Source organism: Hyla sarda, chromosome 2, assembly GCF_029499605.1.
Source record: "Hyla sarda isolate aHylSar1 chromosome 2, aHylSar1.hap1, whole genome shotgun sequence".
NCBI classification, from domain to species: domain Eukaryota; kingdom Metazoa; phylum Chordata; class Amphibia; order Anura; family Hylidae; genus Hyla; species Hyla sarda.
The window spans coordinates 488,137,853-488,156,143 of NC_079190.1; the positions used below are offsets into that span (position 1 = coordinate 488,137,853).

The 18,291-nt window shown below is 42.2% G+C and overlaps 1 protein-coding gene across 1 annotated transcript in view; it reads right to left on the reverse strand.

The window, feature by feature from the left end:
- Nucleotides 1-18,291, reverse strand: part of RUNX1 (RUNX family transcription factor 1) — a 78,445-nt gene that overhangs the window by 20,396 nt on the left and 39,758 nt on the right. The window contains exon 4 of the mRNA XM_056560205.1: nucleotides 2,625-2,729. Coding sequence (XP_056416180.1) covers nucleotides 2,625-2,729 — 105 coding nt within the window. The remainder of the gene's footprint in view (nucleotides 1-2,624; nucleotides 2,730-18,291) is intronic.

Sequence of the window (18,291 nt, forward strand, 5' to 3'; positions counted from 1 at the left end):
TTTAAGGGGGGCTACAAAGAGTGTCTCTCTCAGTGAAGGACTCAGCATGTCCTTATATTACCTAGACAGCATATACATGTCAATGGAAACTGTGCAATGCCTTGTTTCTCCTGCGGGGGTGCTGCAGGGAGATTGAACACTAGCTGCCAGACAATCCTGCAGATCAGAATTGATCTCCCGGGGGGTGTCAGCAGCCAGAAAACCTGTAACTCACCTAATGTTATGTTTTATGTGTTAATCCTACACCTGCCCCCCATCTTGGTCCTTGACCTGCGGTGATCATGTCCCATTTATTATTATGGGTAGGATTAGGTTCTAAATATAGACAAGGTAGACAATAGATTGTTCTCACAAATCGCAGATGTAGATAACAAGTGTTCCATTGTCTTCTTCTGCTGGATGGGTAAAACCTTCTACAAGCCTTATACATATAGAAGGAAGAACATAGATGTACGTCGGTACTTGGCAAGTGAACAAGCGTTCCGGTGGAAAATAGTGGAGAGTGCCAGCATGGAACGGGGTAATCCGGAGTTATACAACAAACATGATATACGAGGTACAGCTAAAACGCGAACTGCTGATGTGTGCATAAATCTAAAATAAATACCCTACAATACTGACTGTAGGGCTTTCATAGGCATTAATAGGATAGGTTAGTGTTTCGCAACATAATGCCTGTCCGGGCATGCTGGGAGTTGTAGTTTTGGAACAGTTTAAGGGGTAAACTTAGTTTTTTTTAAAATCAACTGGTGCCAGAAAGTTAAACAGATTTGTAAATTACTTCTATTAAAAAATCTTAATTCTTCTAGTACTTATTAGCTGCTGAATACTGCAGAGGAGATTATTTTCTTTATGGAACACAGAGCTCTCTGCTGACATCATGACCACAGTGCTCTCTGCTGACATCTCTGTCCATTTTAGGAACTGTCCAGAGCAGCATATGTTTGCTATGGGGATTTTCTTCTACTCTGGACAGTTCTTAAAATGGACAGAGATGTCAGCAGAGAGCACTGTGCTCGTGATGTCAGCAGAGAGCTCTGTGGTCATGATGTCAGCAGAGAGCTCTGTGTTCCAAAAAGAAAAGAATTTCCTCTGTAGTATTCAGCAGCTAATAAGTACTGGAAGGATTAAGATTTTTTAATAGAAGTAATTTATAAATCTGTTTAACTTTCTGGCAACAGTTGATTAAAAAAAAAAAAGTTTTCCACCGGAGTACTCCTTTAAAAAAATCTTAATCCTTCCAGTACTTTTTAGGGGCTGTATACTAAAGAGAAATCCAAAAAAAAAGAAATGCATTTCCTCTGATGTCATGACCACAGTGCTCTCTGCTGACCTCTGTTGTCCATTTTAGGAAGTGTCCAGAGCAGGAGGAGAAAATCCCCATAGCAAACATATGCTGCTCTGTACAGTTCCTAATATGGACAGCAGAGGTCAGCAGAGAGCACTGTGGTCATGACATCAGAGGAAATGCATTTCATTTTTTGGATTTCGCTTTAGTATACAGCCCCTAATAAGTACTGGAAGGATTAAGATTTTTTTTGATAGAAGTGATTTACAAATCTGTTTAACTTTCTGGCACCAGTTGATTTAAAAAAAAAAAATAAAAAAAAAGGGTTCCACGGGAGTACCCCTTTAAGGCACCCTGGTTCGGGAAGATTGGAACAGGCCATCAATGTTTGACTGGTGAGGATCCAGATGATCGATCCCAACATTGAGAGGTCAAGGGTTGCAAGGCTCTGACCTCCACCCATCAATGTTTGATTAAAGTTGCCACCTGTCCGGTATTTTACCGGCACAGCCGGTATTTTGGCCACCCTGCCGGTATTTTTATATTTAAAATACCGGCTATGCAATGGCCGGTTTGTATCCAACCAATTCTCCAACTCCCGGAATATTGCACCATAACCTATACCAGTTTTTCCCAACAAGAGCGCCTCCAGCTGTTGCAAAACTACAACTCCCAGCATGCCCGGACAGCTGAAGGCTGTCCGGGCATGCTGGGGGTTGTAGTTTTTCAACAGGTGGGGCTTCCCTGATTGGTAAACACTGACCTGTACTACTATATAGTCCAACATAGCGGGAGTTATAGATTTAGTTTGGGGCAGATGCTGTATCAGGGCATGCTGGGAGTTGTAGTTAGTAACTAACTGCAACTCCCGAATTTAATTTATAAAAAAAATACGATCAAAAAGTCCCATCGATACAAAAATGGTGCCGTTAAAAACGACAGATCGGGGAGCAAAAAAGGAGAAGGAAAAATAAAAAAGTCATAGGGGTCAGAATAGGCCAAAATTTCCCCAGCATATGTGTATCCTGTGATGTCACGCATATATAATTAATTATGCAAATTAGTATGGCCGGTATTTTTTTTGCAAGAAACATGGCAACCCTATGTTTGATGGACTATCCTACAGCCGGCCATACACATTACACATGTATTGGTCTATGCTGGAAAAAAATGAACAAAACGGACAGACAGTGTTATGCCAATGCATAACACAGTGTATTTGCTTGCGCAGAGTGTTCCCCTAGCTTGCGCAGAGTGCTCCTCTAATATAGGTCTGGCTGGTTTTATCGTTGGTACGTATCACTACTGAAAAAAACTTCTATTAAACATGTCTTACGTCTTGGTTCCCGAGGTCCGTCCACTGTGATTTTAATGGCGCGGTGGTAAGTAGCCACTTGAGGAGGGTTGGTAAAGACCGTGATGGTGAGCGTGAAGCTTTTCCCTTTAAAAAAAAAAAAAGACAACAAAATGGCCCGTTAGATACATCACATGACTTGTTTACCATATATGTAAAAAAGAGAATTTCACCAGAGTTTTTTTTTTTTTTTAAAGAATTATTTTATTATTTGTATTTTACAAAGGGGCCGACCGGCGGTAATCTGGGTCAATGAACAGTAATATGTTATAGGTTTCTTAGCAATATCTAAGACAGTGTTTCTCAACCAGGTTGCCTCCAGCTGTTTCAAGTCTAAAATAGTAGACAAATAAACTATATAGCGCTCAGGTAAAACAGAAAAAAAATATTTACTTACTTACCCCGTTTCCACACTGGCCCTGTCGGTTCTTCTTCTGCTTCCGAGATGAGGCCTAGAATAGGACCTTTCCACTCAGCCAATCACTAATCAAAATGGCTCAAAGTTGTGGCCAGTGATTGGCTGAGCCGGAAGGTCCTGCTGCAAGCATGCATCTCAGAAGCTGGTCAAAGAAACAAGCGGCGGAGGACCGGAAGAAGAAGAAGAACCGACAGGACCAGTGTGGGGCAGGTAAGTATAGTTTTTTTTTTCTATTTTACCAGGGCACAGACACTATATTATTTTTATTCTACAGTGCCAGAATACCCCTTTAAAGGGGTTATCCAGGAATTTTTTTATTTTTTTTTATATATCAACTGGCTCCAGAAAGTTAAACAGATTTGTAAATTACTTAAATCTTAATCCTTTCAGTACTTATGAGCTTCTGAAGTGAAGGTTGTTCTTTTCTGTCTAAGTGCTCTCTGATGACACGTGTCTCGGGAACCGCCCAGTTTAGAAGCAAATCCCCATAGAAAAACCTCTTCTAAACTGGGCTTTTCCCGAGACGCGTGTCATCAGAGAGCACTTAGAAGAAAACAACAACCTTAAAGGGGTAGTCCAGGCAAAACCCTTTTTTATATATATCAACTGGCTCCGGAAAGTTAAACAGATTTGTAAATTACTTCTATTAAAAAATCTTAATCCTTCCAATAGTTATTAGCTTCTGAAGTTTTCTGTCTAACTGCTCAATGATGATGTCACATCATCGGGACATGAGTCATCAGAGAGCAGTTAGACAGAAAACAACAACTCAACTTCAGAAGCTAATAACTATTGGAAGGATTAAAGGGGTATTCCAGGAAAAAAACTTTTTTTTATATATCAACTGGTTCCAGAAAGTTAAACAGATTTGTAAATTACTTCTATTAAAAAATCTTAATCCTTTCAGTACTTATGAGCTTCTGAAGTTAAGGTTGTTCTTTTCTGATGAAGTTCTCTCTGATGACACCTGTCTCGGGAACCGCCCAGTTTAGAAGCAAATTCCCATAGCAAACCTCTTCTAAACTGGGCGGTTCCCGAGACACGTGTCATCAGAGATTGCTTAGACAGAAAAGAACAACCTAAACTTCAGAAGCTCATAAGTACTGAAAGGATTAAGATTTTTTAATAGAAGTCATTTACAAATCTGTTTAACTTTCTGGAGCCAGTTGATATATAAAAAAAAGTTTTTTCCTGGATAACCCCTTTAAGATTTTTTTAATAGAACCCCTTTAAGTAGTAGTCTAATTGACCAAAGGGCACTTCCATGTTGCCTGAATGACCGGTTCGCCTCATTTCGGTAACTACGTAAAATGATGCTAAGGCAATAACTAAAACAGGGCTCTAGCCCAGTGTTTTCCAACCAGGGTGCCTCCAGCTGTTGCAAAACTACAACTCCCAGCGTGCCCAGACAGCCTTCGGCTGTCTGGGCACGCTGGGAGTTGTAGTTTTGCAACAGCTGGAGGCACCCTGGTTGGGAAACACTGCTCTAGCCACTAGGAGGACTAAAGAAATTCTGTCCCAAAAATGACACAGACGTTAAAGCTTCTCCCGTCTTAGTTTACATACGTGCGCCTGTGTAACTTGTAATTGAACTTTGGTCATTTGTAGATTATACGGACGCGCCTACCTGAGTAATTCTGCATTAATGATGTACTGTACCAATAAGGAGGATGCACCCGGGCTGCTTGTCTCACTACGAGTTGTTTTGTAAGAATGCAAATTTGACATTACTGAGAAGGTAGCCTGGGGTGGAATGTAATCCATCCTGTGCCGCATGGGGTTTGGTTGAAATTAGGGGATGTATACTTTTGCAATTGGCTGTTGGCTGCCCGGGCGTTGTAGTTTTGCAACAGCTGGTTGCAGACTGGTTGGGAAACACTGCCCTATAGGATCGGCTTAGCATAGGTGACCGTATATATTGAAATGCAAAGTGCTGGAGGCCTGGGATGCCCTGAGATGTCTGGTGTGTGGCACCCTGGGTAACACAATCTCCAGCAGACTACGCTGGGTGGAGGTGAGAGGTATGTGACAGCGTCTGGCGTCCCTCCTCTGTGGCAGCGAGCCAACGCATAGGGATCATTAGATAAGACGCTTATTTAGAAAATGCCCAATATCTGTGCGAATCATCAATATTGACATGGCATCCGTGTTTGCAGAAAGGGGTGTAGGGACTTTAGCAACCGGCGGCTGCTCCCGTTTCCCATGAAGAGCACACGGATCAAGATTTCCAAAGAAATCATAGTAAAACACCTGTATATAAAAGATATCAAACAAATAAAGGGCGGGAGGAGACCTAGTCCAGTCATCAGTGGTCCCAGATCTGGTCCTTAAAGGGGTACTCCACCCCGAGACATCTTTTCTCTTATCCAAAAGGTTAATTAGATGTTTGAGTGCGGGGGTCCCGCCACTGGGACCCCCACCCACGATCTGTGTATGCACCCGGAGTTCAGATGCTGGCTGCATCTCTTAGATCGGAGGTCCTCAACCTAGTCCTTAAAGGGTTACTCCGGTGAAAAAAAATTATTTTTCTTTTTTTTTTTTAAATCAACTGGTGCCAGAAAGTTAAATAGATTTGTAAATTACTTCTATAAAAAAATCTTAATCCTTCCAGTACTTATTAGCTGCTGAATACTACAGCGGAAATTCTTTTCTTTTTGAAACACAGAGCTCTCTGCTGACATCACGAGCACAGTGCTCTCTGCTGACATCTCTGTCCATTTTAGGAACTGTCCAGAGTAAAAGGAAATCCCCATAGCAAACATATGCTTCCTTTTACTCTGGACAATTCCTAAAATGGACAGAGATGTCAGCAGAGAGCACTGTGCTCGTGATGTCAGCAGAGAGCTCTGTGTTTCAAAAAGAAAAGAATTTCCGCTGTAGTATTCAGCAGCTAATAAGTACAGGAAGCATTAAGATTTTTTAATAGAAGTAATTTACAAATTTGTTTAACATTCTGGCACCAGTTGATTTAAAAAAAAAAAGTTTTTCACCGGAGTACCCCTTTTAGACCCACCAACAGTCCAAGATACAAATTCTTTCCTGTTATATTCCAATCGAGTAACTGAAAAAACCTGGAATGTTGGTGGGACTTAAAGGGGTACTCCGCTGTCCCAGCATTCAGAACATCCGAACGCTGGGTGCTGGCGGCGGAGGTTATGACATCACAGCCACGCCCCTTGTGACGTCACACCAAGCCCCCTCAATGCAAGTCTATGGGAGGGTGCTAACATCAGGCCCCTCCCATAGACTTGCATTGAGGGGGCGTGGTCTGACGTCCCGAGAGGCGCGGCAGTGACGTCACGACCCCCGCCGTCTGCAACCAGTGTTCGGATGTTCCGAACGCTGGGACAGCAGAGTACCCCTTTAAGTCCCACCAACATTCCAGGTTTTTCCAGTTACTCGATTGGAATAGAACAGGAAAGAATTTGTATCATGAACTGTTGGTAGGTCCTAAGGACTGGGTTGAGGACCTCCGAGTCTAAGAGATACAGCCAGCTGCTTAGTTTTGCTGCAGTGGCCACTACAGGTGAAATTCAATACTACATGGAGGCAATCAGATAAATGGTTGTGTACTGCTCTCTGGCTCAAAGAGAAGGATCCTGATTGGGTAACCACTCTCTATAATGCGGCACATGGCCAGATGCTAGAGACCTTATTAAAAAATATCTTAGAATGCTACACTGACCCAAACATATAGCAAGGACAGGAACTGTCTTGTTTTTATTTCCATCATTTACACTTTCAAAATAACAGAAAACAAAAAAATGGCGTCTGCAAAAGTTTGGGCACCCTGCAGAATTAATAGCATCCACTGCCCCCTTTACAAAGCTGAGACCGGCCAGTGTCATGGATTGTTCTCAATCATCATCTAAATTAACTGGTGCCAGAAAGTTAAACAGATTTGCAAGTTACATCTATTAAAAATTCTTCACCCTTCCAGTACTTATTAGCGGCTGTATACTACAGAGGAAATTCTTTTCTTTTAGGTTTCCTTTTCCGCCACGACCCCAGTGCTCTCTGCTGACACCTCTGTCCATTTTAGGAACTGTCCAGAGCAGCATAGGTTTGCTATGGGGTTTTTCTCCTGCTCTGCACAGTTCCTGACATGGACAGAGATGTCAGCAGAGAGCACTGTGCTCGTGACAGAAAAAAAAAAAAAAAAAAAGAATTTCCTCTATAGTATACAGCTGCTAATAAGTACTGGAAGGATTAAGATTTTTTTAAAAGATGTAATTTACAAATTTGTTTAACTTTCTGGCATCGGTTGATTTAAAAAAAAAAAAAAAAAAAAAATAAAAAGTTTTCCACCGGAGTACCCCTTTAAGAAACTGCAGGTAAAACAAAGGCGCAGTGCTGCACAGCTATAGACCCGGATGTGTCAAACAGGTCTGACCTGAGACTCTTTAGGGATGAAGTCATGGTGGATGAAGACAGTCCTGAAGGTTCTTAAGTTGTCAAATCTTCTTATGAGGTAAAAAAAAAAAAAAACTATTTTCATTGTCATCGATGTAAAAGAAAATGATTTACAATAGGGAAGGTTATTTATATCCAGAAACAAAAGAAAACATGGGTGTGGAGGTGACGGCGGAGGTTACAGCTCTATTTTGCGGTTGAATACTTCTATTTAAAGGAGCACTCCGGGCAAAACGGTATTATACCTAGTGCAGGATCTGAGAGGGCGCAGCATGACTTAGTTCTTGGGTGTTTTTTGAGCCCATAGGGCCCTAATGATAACACTAGAGATGAGCGAACTTACAGTAAATTCGATTCGTCACAAACTTCTCGGCTCGGCAGTTGATGACTTATCCTGCATAAATGAGTTCAGCTTTCCGGTGCTCCGGTGGGCTGGAAAAGGTGGATACAGTCCTATGAGACTCTTTCCTAGGTCTGTATCCACCTTTTCCAGCCCACCGGAGCATTGGAAAGCTGAACTAATTTATGCAGGATAAGTCATCAACTGCCGAGCCGAGAAGTTCGTGACGAATCGAATTTACTGTAAGTTCGCTCATCTCTAGAGAACACGCTGTACCTTTTAGGCCAGTGGTCCCCAAACTGTGGCCCTCCAGATGTTGCAAAACTACAATTCCCAGCATGCCTGGACAGCCGTAGGCTGTCCAGGCATGCTGGGAATTGTAGTTTTGCAACATCTGGAGGACCAAAGTTTGGGGACCACTGTTTTAGGCCTAGAATTCCTAATTGACATAAAGCTACAGATCAACATTTAAAGGGTTATCCAGGAAAACACTTTTTTTTTTTATATATATATATATATCAACTGGCTCCAGAAAGTTAAACAGATTTTTAAATTACTTCTATTTAAAAAATCTTAATCCTTCCAATAATTATCAGCTGCTGAAGTTGAGTTGTCCTTTTCTGTCCGGCAACAGTGCTCTCTGCTGACATCTCTGCTTGTCTCGGGAACTGCACAGAGTAGAAGAGGTTTGCTATGGGGATTTGCTTCTACTCTGGACAGTTCCCGAGACAGGAGTCAGCAGAGAGCACTTAGACAGAAAAGAACAACTCAACATTAGCAGCTCATAAGTACTGAAAGGATTAAAATTTTTAAATAGAAGTAATTTACAAATCTGTTTAACTTTCTGGAGCCAGTTGATATATATATAAAAAAAGTTTTTTTTTTCCTGGATAACCCCTTTAAAGAAATTGTCTGCTTTAGAAAACCCATCTCTATTAGTGAGGTACAAAGAGCGTCTCTCACTTTGGAGGACCCAGTGTGTCCACACACATCACAGACAGACTCATTCCAATGGGCACCATGTAATACTTTTTCTGCCCTGTGGTGGTGCTGTAACAACTGAACACTCTTTCCCCTACAGATTACAGACGATCACTGCTCAGCAGTCTCAGCAGTAGGACAACTTTTCAATGTCTTATTTTTGGGTTACTCTTTATGAAACAGTAAATTTAACCTATAAATTGGGCAGGGTCGCCCTATGGTTCTTGTCTTGGAAGGATCTAATAAACAAATGAAATAGAAGGAGTGCCCCCCTCTTCCCCTCTGCCTGGCCACTGCATTGCAACAGCACAGTCATTCCCAACCAGGGTGCCTCCAGCTGTTGCAAAACTACAACTCTCAGCATGCCCAGACAGCCAAAGGCTGTCTGGGCATGCTGGGAGTTGTAGTTTTGCAACAGCTGGAGGCACCCTGGTTGGGAAACACTGCTCTAGCCACTAGGAGGACTAAAGAAATTTTGTACCAAAAATGAAACAGACGTTGAAGCTTCTCTCGTCTTAGTTTTTAGTCTTAGTCACAGCCTTAGACTTCGTTTGTAAGTATGAGGTCACTTTCATCCCTCCCACCCGTTGAAATACACCTCTTCAATGCAATACACCAGTGTTTTCTAATCAGGGTTCCTCCAACTGTTGCAAAACGATCTCTCTCCAACCCAGTGGTCGCTCTCTCCACCCATTGACGCAGGCCAGACTCCCTTTGATCACCTGACTAGTGATGTCAGGTCTCGACGCACTGCAACCTGGGAAATCCCGAGACCTGAGTAATTTTCTATGCGGTTAAAAATAAAATTTGGGGGCGATAATCCCAGAAGAATTGTGAGAAAACCGTCACACACAGGAACAGACACTATATTATGAACTTCGTGCTGGGCGGTATGACCAAAAATGTGTATCACGGTATTAATGCGGGTCCACGGTATTTGACGGTATTTTTTTTTACCGCCCAGCACTATATGAAATACAGTAACTTTACAGCCCCTGTATAAAATAAATTAAAAAAGATCCTGGAATACCCCTTTAACCCCTTCATACCCCAGACACAATACATCCATTCTCACCTTCCTTGGGTTTAGGCTATGGATATATGCCATAAACTATATTTGCCGCAATACTTCTTTATGCAAAATAACATATATAAGCAGCCAGACAATGTTGTTTTAAGGTCACACTTTTTCCCTTTCAGATAGAAAGCCCAAGCCTGTTAGACACATCATTTCCCAGCCCTGAAGCAGTCGATTCTTTTTTTTTTTTCTACCTTCTGACAGAAAGAAGAGTTATAAAGGAACGTGCATCTGCATAGCGCTTCTCCATTTTCTATTACAATCCCAGCTCCTATGTCTTATAAGAGAAATCAGCCCTCGGCAATGACGGCAGGATTGCCATGAAGAATTTTTCTTTTTTAAGTTATTTCCGACCTTGATTTGTGTGTTTTACTTTTTTAATACAATAATAGCGGATCCGTGGGCCCCCGAAAAGTGTTTGCATGCTCCAGAGAACGCACCCCTTTCGGGGCGACGGCAACACAATGTCAGGTCTGCAGAAAACTGTCTTTCCTTTAATTGGAGCAATACCTTTATATGTGAATTAGGAAGCGATCGTTTTGCTCCGCTTCCAGTGTTGGTGCATGTAAAGCTGTAAAGTTGGCCATACACAACTGTAGGCTAAAAACTCGCTCAACAAACAGCTATGCCTCCCATACACATGGTCCAATGTTTAGCTCCAGTGTTGATCTCATAGATTGGCGCTCGTTTAAGAAACCAGGGGGCGGCATGAATGATCACTGGATCGGTTCTGCCACCCTTTGCTTGTTAAAACCTCACCCTATACACCCATGAGCACTTTCCTCTCTACTGGTAATACCTCTCCCTATACACCCATGAGCACTTCCCTTTCTACTGGTAATACCTCTCCCTATACACCCATGAGCACTTCCCTCTCTACTGCTTATTCCTCTCCCTATACACAAATAAGCACTTCCCTCTCTACTGCTAATACCTCTCCCTATACACCCATGAGCACTTCCCTCTCTGCTGCTAATACCTCTCCCTATACACCCATGAGCACTTCCCTCTCTACTGCTAATACCTCTCCCTATACACTCATGAGCACTTTCCTTTCTACTGCTAATACCTCTCCCTATACACCCATGAGCACTTCCCTCTCTACTGCTAATACCTCTCCCTATACACCCATGAGCACTTCCCTCTCTACTGCTAATACGTCTCCCTATACACCCATGAGCACTTCCCTGTCTACTGCTAATACCTCTGCCTATACACAAATGAGCACTTCCCTCCCTGCTGCTAATACCTCTCCCTTTACACCAATGAGCACTTCCCTCTCTACTGCTAATATGTCTCCCTATACACCCATGAGCACTTCCCTCTCTACTGCTAATACCCCTCCCTATACACGCATGAGCACTTCCCTCTCTACTGCTAATACGTCTCCCTATACACCCATGAGCACTTCCCTCTCTACTGCTAATACCTCTCCCTATACACCCATGAGCACTTCCCTCTCTACTGCTAATACGTCTCCCTATGCACTCATGAGCACTTTCCTTACTACTGCTAATACCTCTCCCTATACACCCATGAGCACTTCCCTCTCTACTGCTAATACCTCTCCCTATACACAAATGAGCACTTCCCTCCCTGCTGCTATACCTCTCCCTCTACACCCATGAGCACTTCCCTCTCTACTGCTAATACGTCTCCCTATACACTCATGAGCACTTTCCTTTCTACTGCTAATACCTCTCCCTATACACCCATGAGCACTTCCCTCTCTACTGCTAATACATCTCCCTATACACTCATGAGCACTTTCCTTTCTACTGCTAATACCTCTCCCTATACACCCATGAGCACTTCCCTCTCTACTGCTAATACGTCTCCCTATACACCCATGAGCACTTCCCTGTCTACTGCTAATACCTCTGCCTATACACAAATGAGCACTTCCCTCCCTGCTGCTAATACCTCTCCCTTTACACCAATGAGCACTTCCCTCTCTACTGCTAATATGTCTCCCTATACACCCATGAGCACTTCCCTCTCTACTGCTAATACCCCTCCCTATACACGCATGAGCACTTCCCTCTCTACTGCTAATACGTCTCCCTATACACCCATGAGCACTTCCCTCTCTACTGCTAATACCTCTTCCTATACACCCATGAGCACTTCCCTCTCTACTGCTAATACGTCTCCCTATGCACTCATGAGCACTTTCCTTACTACTGCTAATACCACTCCCTATACACCCATGAGCACTTCCCTCTCTACTGCTAATACCTCTCCCTATACACAAATGAGCACTTCCCTCCCTGCTGCTAATACCTCTCCCTATACACCCATGAGCACTTCCCTCTCTACTGCTAATACGTCTTCCTATACACTCATGAGCACTTTCCTTTCTACTGCTAATACCTCTCCCTATACACCCATGAGCACTTCCCTCTCTACTGCTAATACATCTCCCTATACACTCATGAGCACTTTCCTTTCTACTGCTAATACCTCTCCCTATACACCCATGAGCACTTCCCTCTCTACTGCTAATACGTCTCCCTATACACCCATGAGCACTTCCCTCTCTACTGCTAATACCTCTCCCTATACACCCATGAGCACTTCCTTCTTTCTACTGCTAATACCTCTCTCTATACACCCATGAGCACTTCCTTCTTTCTACTGCTAATAGTTCCCTATACAGCCATTAGCACTTCCCTCTTTACTGCTAATACCTCTCCCTATATACCCAGGCATTCTTATAGAAGACCTTTAAGTCTTCTGAAATAATGCCGTAATCCCTTTACATGAAGAGATGTCCAACCAACCAGTCAAAACAAAGCGATCGGCTGTTTGCTGTCCCTATTACACAGGGTGATATCGGCCTGTTGCATGTAATAGGGCCCTTTAAGCAAGCCTCTGTACACATCTCTTGGAGCAATTGGTCTTTCCTGAGAATAAAAGAAACAGGGATGTTGAAATCCGACTGCCTGATCCTTCTCTGACATCTAAAGAGTTAGCCACTTTTTTAAAAAACTTTTTGAAAATGTTTATCTAACTCAACTATAGTATGCTTTCACTGGTATAAGTGTTGCATTTAACAATGGAATCGGAACATTACATGGATAAGGAATGGATCTACAACATGGTTCTGGTATTTTCAGACTACTGGCAGTGCTTGGCACCGGGCACAACTGTAAGTAGGTGACAGTGGCGCAGCTCCTTGGCAATAACATGCAAAGTGCTGGTAGCAAGTATTATAGGGGTACTCCGGTGAAAACCTTTTTTCTTTTAAATCAACTGGTGGCAGAAAGATAAACATATTTGTAAATTACTTCTATTAAAAAATCGTAATCCTTCCAGTACTTATTAGCTGCTGAATGCTACAGAGGAAATTCCTTTCTTTTTGGAACACTGATGACATCACGAGCACAGTGCTCTCTGCTGATGTCTCTGTCCATTTTAGCAACCATGCATAGCAGATGTATGCTAAGGGCAGCATGGTGGCTCATTGGTTAGCACTGCTGCATTGCAGTGCTGGGGACTTGGGTTCAAATCCCACTAAGGACAACAATAAATAAAGCGTTGTTATTATTATTATTATTATAACGTCAGCAGAGAGAACTGTGCTCGTGATGTCATCAGAGAGCATTCCAAAAAGAAAAGAATTTCCTCTGTAGTATTCAGCAGCTAATAAGTACAGGAAGGATTAAGATTTTTTAATAGAAGTCATTTACAAATATGTTTAACTTTCTGCCACCAGTTGATTTAAAAGAAAAAAGGTTTTCACCGGATTACCCCTTTAAAAGGGAACCTGACATCATTTTCATGCTGTGTGAACCAGGAGTCATTGGGGTGGTCCCCGGCGTCTTCTTCCCACCCAACCAGCCTTGAGTGATAGATCTCTTCATGTTCAGGTATAAAGATAGTTTCTTCCTGCCTTATCAACCTTGATCTATTAGGAAAAGGGGAGAGAAGGAGCGCTCCATAGTGTAATATCGCCAATAATGCCAAGCGCCAAAAGTGAATGAGCGCTTACCATATAGTGGTGTGCAACAGCCAGCACAACGTGGAGAAGGGTATATATCAATCGCCCACTACTGCCATTCCACAAGTAACCAGAAATACCACAATCCACCTCCAAAAATGGAACTTCAGGCGCTGAGGGACTAGATAGAAGTAAAGGCAAAGAGCTTTATTCCCAGCTTGCTACGCGTTTCGCGCAGATGCGCGAAACGCGTAGCAAGCTGGGAATAAAGCTCTTTGCCTTTACTTCTATCTAGTCCCTCAGCGCCTGAAGTTCCATTTTTGGAGGTGGATTGTGGTTTTTCCTTGATCTATTAGGATCCGCCTGGATGACTTTTGATTCAGGCAAGGTCAACATCTCAGGTGACTACCAGAACCCAGGATAAAAATTGGCACGAGATGGACAGAAAGACATTTGGAGCCAGCAAATCATTCCGCACATCTCTGCTAACCAGAATGCTTAAATATTGAATTATGTTAAATCTATTTTGTTCCTTCTAACATATTCACCTAAGTGTCTCGGGGCAGAAAAATTCCGCTCTCTATATAGTGCACGGTCAGGGAAAAATCACTAGATGTGACCGCCGCAGACAGCTATTACTTGCAGCGCGGACTTTCACTTTAATACGCAGTGTGGCTAACCACGGAAAGATGTGGTTATTATACTGAACGCCCAAAAAAAAGCTGAAATATTACAATAAACCACGGAAACGTATAGAGAAGTCTCGGATATACCGCAGAATGTATAAGAAGCTTCACATGAAAAACTATTCATTGATCCTTTTCTAAATACCCCATATTTATATCCCATTTAAAAAGGAGTTGTTCACTCGTACAGTGCTTTGTATGCTAGAGGGGTCCTGGTCTGGACAAAAAAAGTTGATAATGGGATATCCTATTACTAAAACCCTAAGAAAAAAGACTGTAACCTGTGGTGGAGGCTAGAGATGAGCGAACTTACAGTAAATTCGATTCGTCACGAACTTCTCGGCTCGGCAGTTGATGACTTATCCTGCGTAAATTAGTTCAGCTTTCAGGAGCTCCCGTGGGCTGGAAAAGGTGGATACATTCCTAGGAGACTCTTTCCTAGGACTGTATCCACCTTTTTCAGCCCACCGGAGCACCTGAAAGCTGAACTAATTTATGCAGGATAAATCATCAACTGCCGAGCCGAGAAGTTCGTGACGAATCGAATTTACTGTAAGTTCGCTCATCTCTAGTGGAGGCCTGGCAGCAACTGTTGTATTCCGCTACAGTGCCACCACAGGAGAAATGAGGCATTACACTGTTCAAGTTGAGATCAATGGGGTGTAGGTTGTTGTTATAATGAGGTGCTGGGTCCTCTGGAGTGAGAGACACTCTTAGTAGCTTAAAGGGGTACTCCGGTGGAAAACATTTTTTTTAAATCAACTGGTGCCAGAAAGTTTAACAGATTTGTAAATGACTTCTATTAAAAAATCTTTACCTTCCAGTACTGTTTAGCAGCTGTATGCTACAGAGGAAATTCTTTTCTTTTTGGATTTCTTTTTTGTCTTGTCCACAGTGCTCTCTGCTGACACCTGATGCCCGTATCAGGAACTGTCCAGAGCAGGAGAAAACCCTCATAGCAAACCTATGCTGCTCTGGACAGTTCCTGACATGGACAGAGGTGTCAGCAGAGAGCACTGTGGACAAGACAAAAAAGAAATCCAAAAAGACATTTTTTTTTTTAAATCAACTGGTGCCAGAAAGTTAAACAGATTTGTAAATGACTTCTATTAAAAAAATCTTAATCCTTCCAGTACTTATTAGCTGCTGAATACTACAGAGGAAATTATTTTCTTTTTGGAACACAGAGCTGTCTGCTGACATCACGAGCACAGTGCTCTCTGCTGACATCTCTGTCCATTTTAGGAACTGTCCAGAGCAGTATATGTTTGCTATGGGGATTTTCTCCTACTCTGGACAGTTCTTAAAATGGACAGAGATGTCAGCAGAGAGCACTGTGCTCGTGATGTCAGCAGAGAGCTCTGTGTTCCAAAAAGAAAAGAATTTCCTCTGTAGTATTCAGCAGCTAGTAAGTACTGGAAGTAATAAGATTTTTTAATAGAAGTAATTTACAAATTTGTTTAACATTCTGGCACCAGTTGATTTAAAAAAAAAAAGTTTTTCACCGGAGTACCCCTTTTAGACCCACCAACAGTCCAAGATACAAATTCTTTCCTGTTATATTCCAATCGAGTAACTGAAAAAACCTGGAATGTTGGTGGGACTTAAAGGGGTACTCCGCTGTCCCAGCATTCAGAACATCCGAACGCTGGGTGCTGGCGGCGGAGGTTATGACATCACAGCCACGCCCCTTGTGACGTCACACCAAGCCCCCTCAATGCAAGTCTATGGGAGGGTGCTAACATCAGGCCCCTCCCATAGACTTGCATTGAGGGGGCGTGGTCTGACGTCCCGAGAGGCGCGGCAGTGACGTCACGACCCCCGCCGTCTGCAACCAGTGTTCGGATGTTCCGAACGCTGGGACAGCAGAGTACCCCTTTAAGTCCCACCAACATTCCAGGTTTTTCCAGTTACTCGATTGGAATAGAACAGGAAAGAATTTGTATCATGAACTGTTGGTAGGTCCTAAGGACTGGGTTGAGGACCTCCGATCTAAGAGATACAGCCAGCTGCTTAGTTTTGCTGCAGTGGCCACTACAGGTGAAATTCAATACTACATGGAGGCAATCAGATAAATGGTTGTGTACTGCTCTCTGGCTCAAAGAGAAGGATCCTGATTGGGTAACCACTCTCTATAATGCGGCACATGGCCAGATGCTAGAGACTCTATTTAACTTTCTGTCACCAGTTGATTTAAAAAAAAAAAAAAAAAAAAGTTTTCCACCGGAGTACCCCTTTAAAAAAGACATGTAAAGCATCGGCATGACCTAGCGAGTAACATACATGAACATTTTTTTTAAAATCAACTGGTGCCAGAAAGTTAAACAGATTTGTAAATTACTTCTATTAAAAAATCTTAATCCTTCCAGTACTTTTTAGGGGGTATATATATACTACAGAAGAAATGCTTTTCTTTTTGGATTTCTCTGATGTCACGACCACAGTGCTCTCTGCTGACTTCTGCTATCCATTGTAATTTACAACCCCTAAAATGTATTGGAAGGATTAAAGGGGCATTCCAGGAAAAAAATTTTTTTTTTTTTATATCAACTGGCTCCAGAAAGCTAAACAAATTTATAAAATACTTCTATTAAAAAATCTTATTCCTTCCAATAATTATCACCTGTTGAAGTTGAGTTGCTTTTTTTCTGTCTGGCAAAAGTGCTCTCTGCTGACATCTCTGCTTGTCTTAGGAACTGCACAGAGTAGAAGAGGTTTGCTATGGGGATTTGCTTCTACTCTGGACAGTTCCGGAGGCAGGTGTCATCAGAAAGCACATAGACAGAAAAGAACAACTCAACTTCAGCAGCTCATAAGTACTGAAAGGATTAAGATTTTTTTTTTTATAGAAGTAATTTACAAATCTGTTTAACTTTCTGGCGCCAGTTGATAAAAAAATAAAAATAAATAATATATATATATATATATATATATATATATATATATATATATGCCCCTTTAAAGGGGTACTCCGGTGAAAACCTTTTTTCTTTTAAATCAACTGGTGGCAGAAAGTTAAACATATTTGTAAATGACTTCTATTAAAAAATCTTAATCCTTCCTGTACTTATTAGCTGCTGAATACTACAGAGGAAATTCTTTTCTTTTTGGAATGCTCTCTGATGACATCACGAGCACAGTGCTCTCTGCTGACATTATTATAATAATAATGCTTTATTTACTGTTGTCCTTAGTGAGATTTGAACCCAAGTCCCCAGCACTGCAGGGCAGCAGTGCTAACCACTGAGCCACCATGCTGCCCTTAGCATACGTCTGCTATGCATGGTTGCTAAAATGGACAAAGATGTCAGCAGAGAGCACTGTGCTCGTGATGTCATCAGTGTTCCAAAAAGAAAGGAATTTCCTCTGTAGCATTCAGCAGCTAATAAGTACTGGAAGGATTAAGATTTTTTAATAGAAGTAATTTACAAATATGTTTAACTTTCTGCCACCAGTTGATTTAAAAGAAAAAAGGTTTTCACCGGAGTACCCCTTTAAGTTTAAGTTTTAAAAAGTCTTCAAATTGTCCAAATTTTTATTACCAAAAAATAACTACTAATACAAGTACCGGTAATATGTCTGTAGGAAAATATAGACAATATACCATATGGTGTTGAACAAGTTAATTTGCGGTAGGGTGGTCTGGGATCAAGACGAGCAGGTTTTGCCAGTAGCCTGTTGAACGTGATATAAACGGTTGAGGATCTGGAAATCCGCCAATATCGGGCCAATGTTCCCTACCAAGCAGCATGAGAAGCACGCACCTCTAAATATCTCCCCCTCAGCTGGG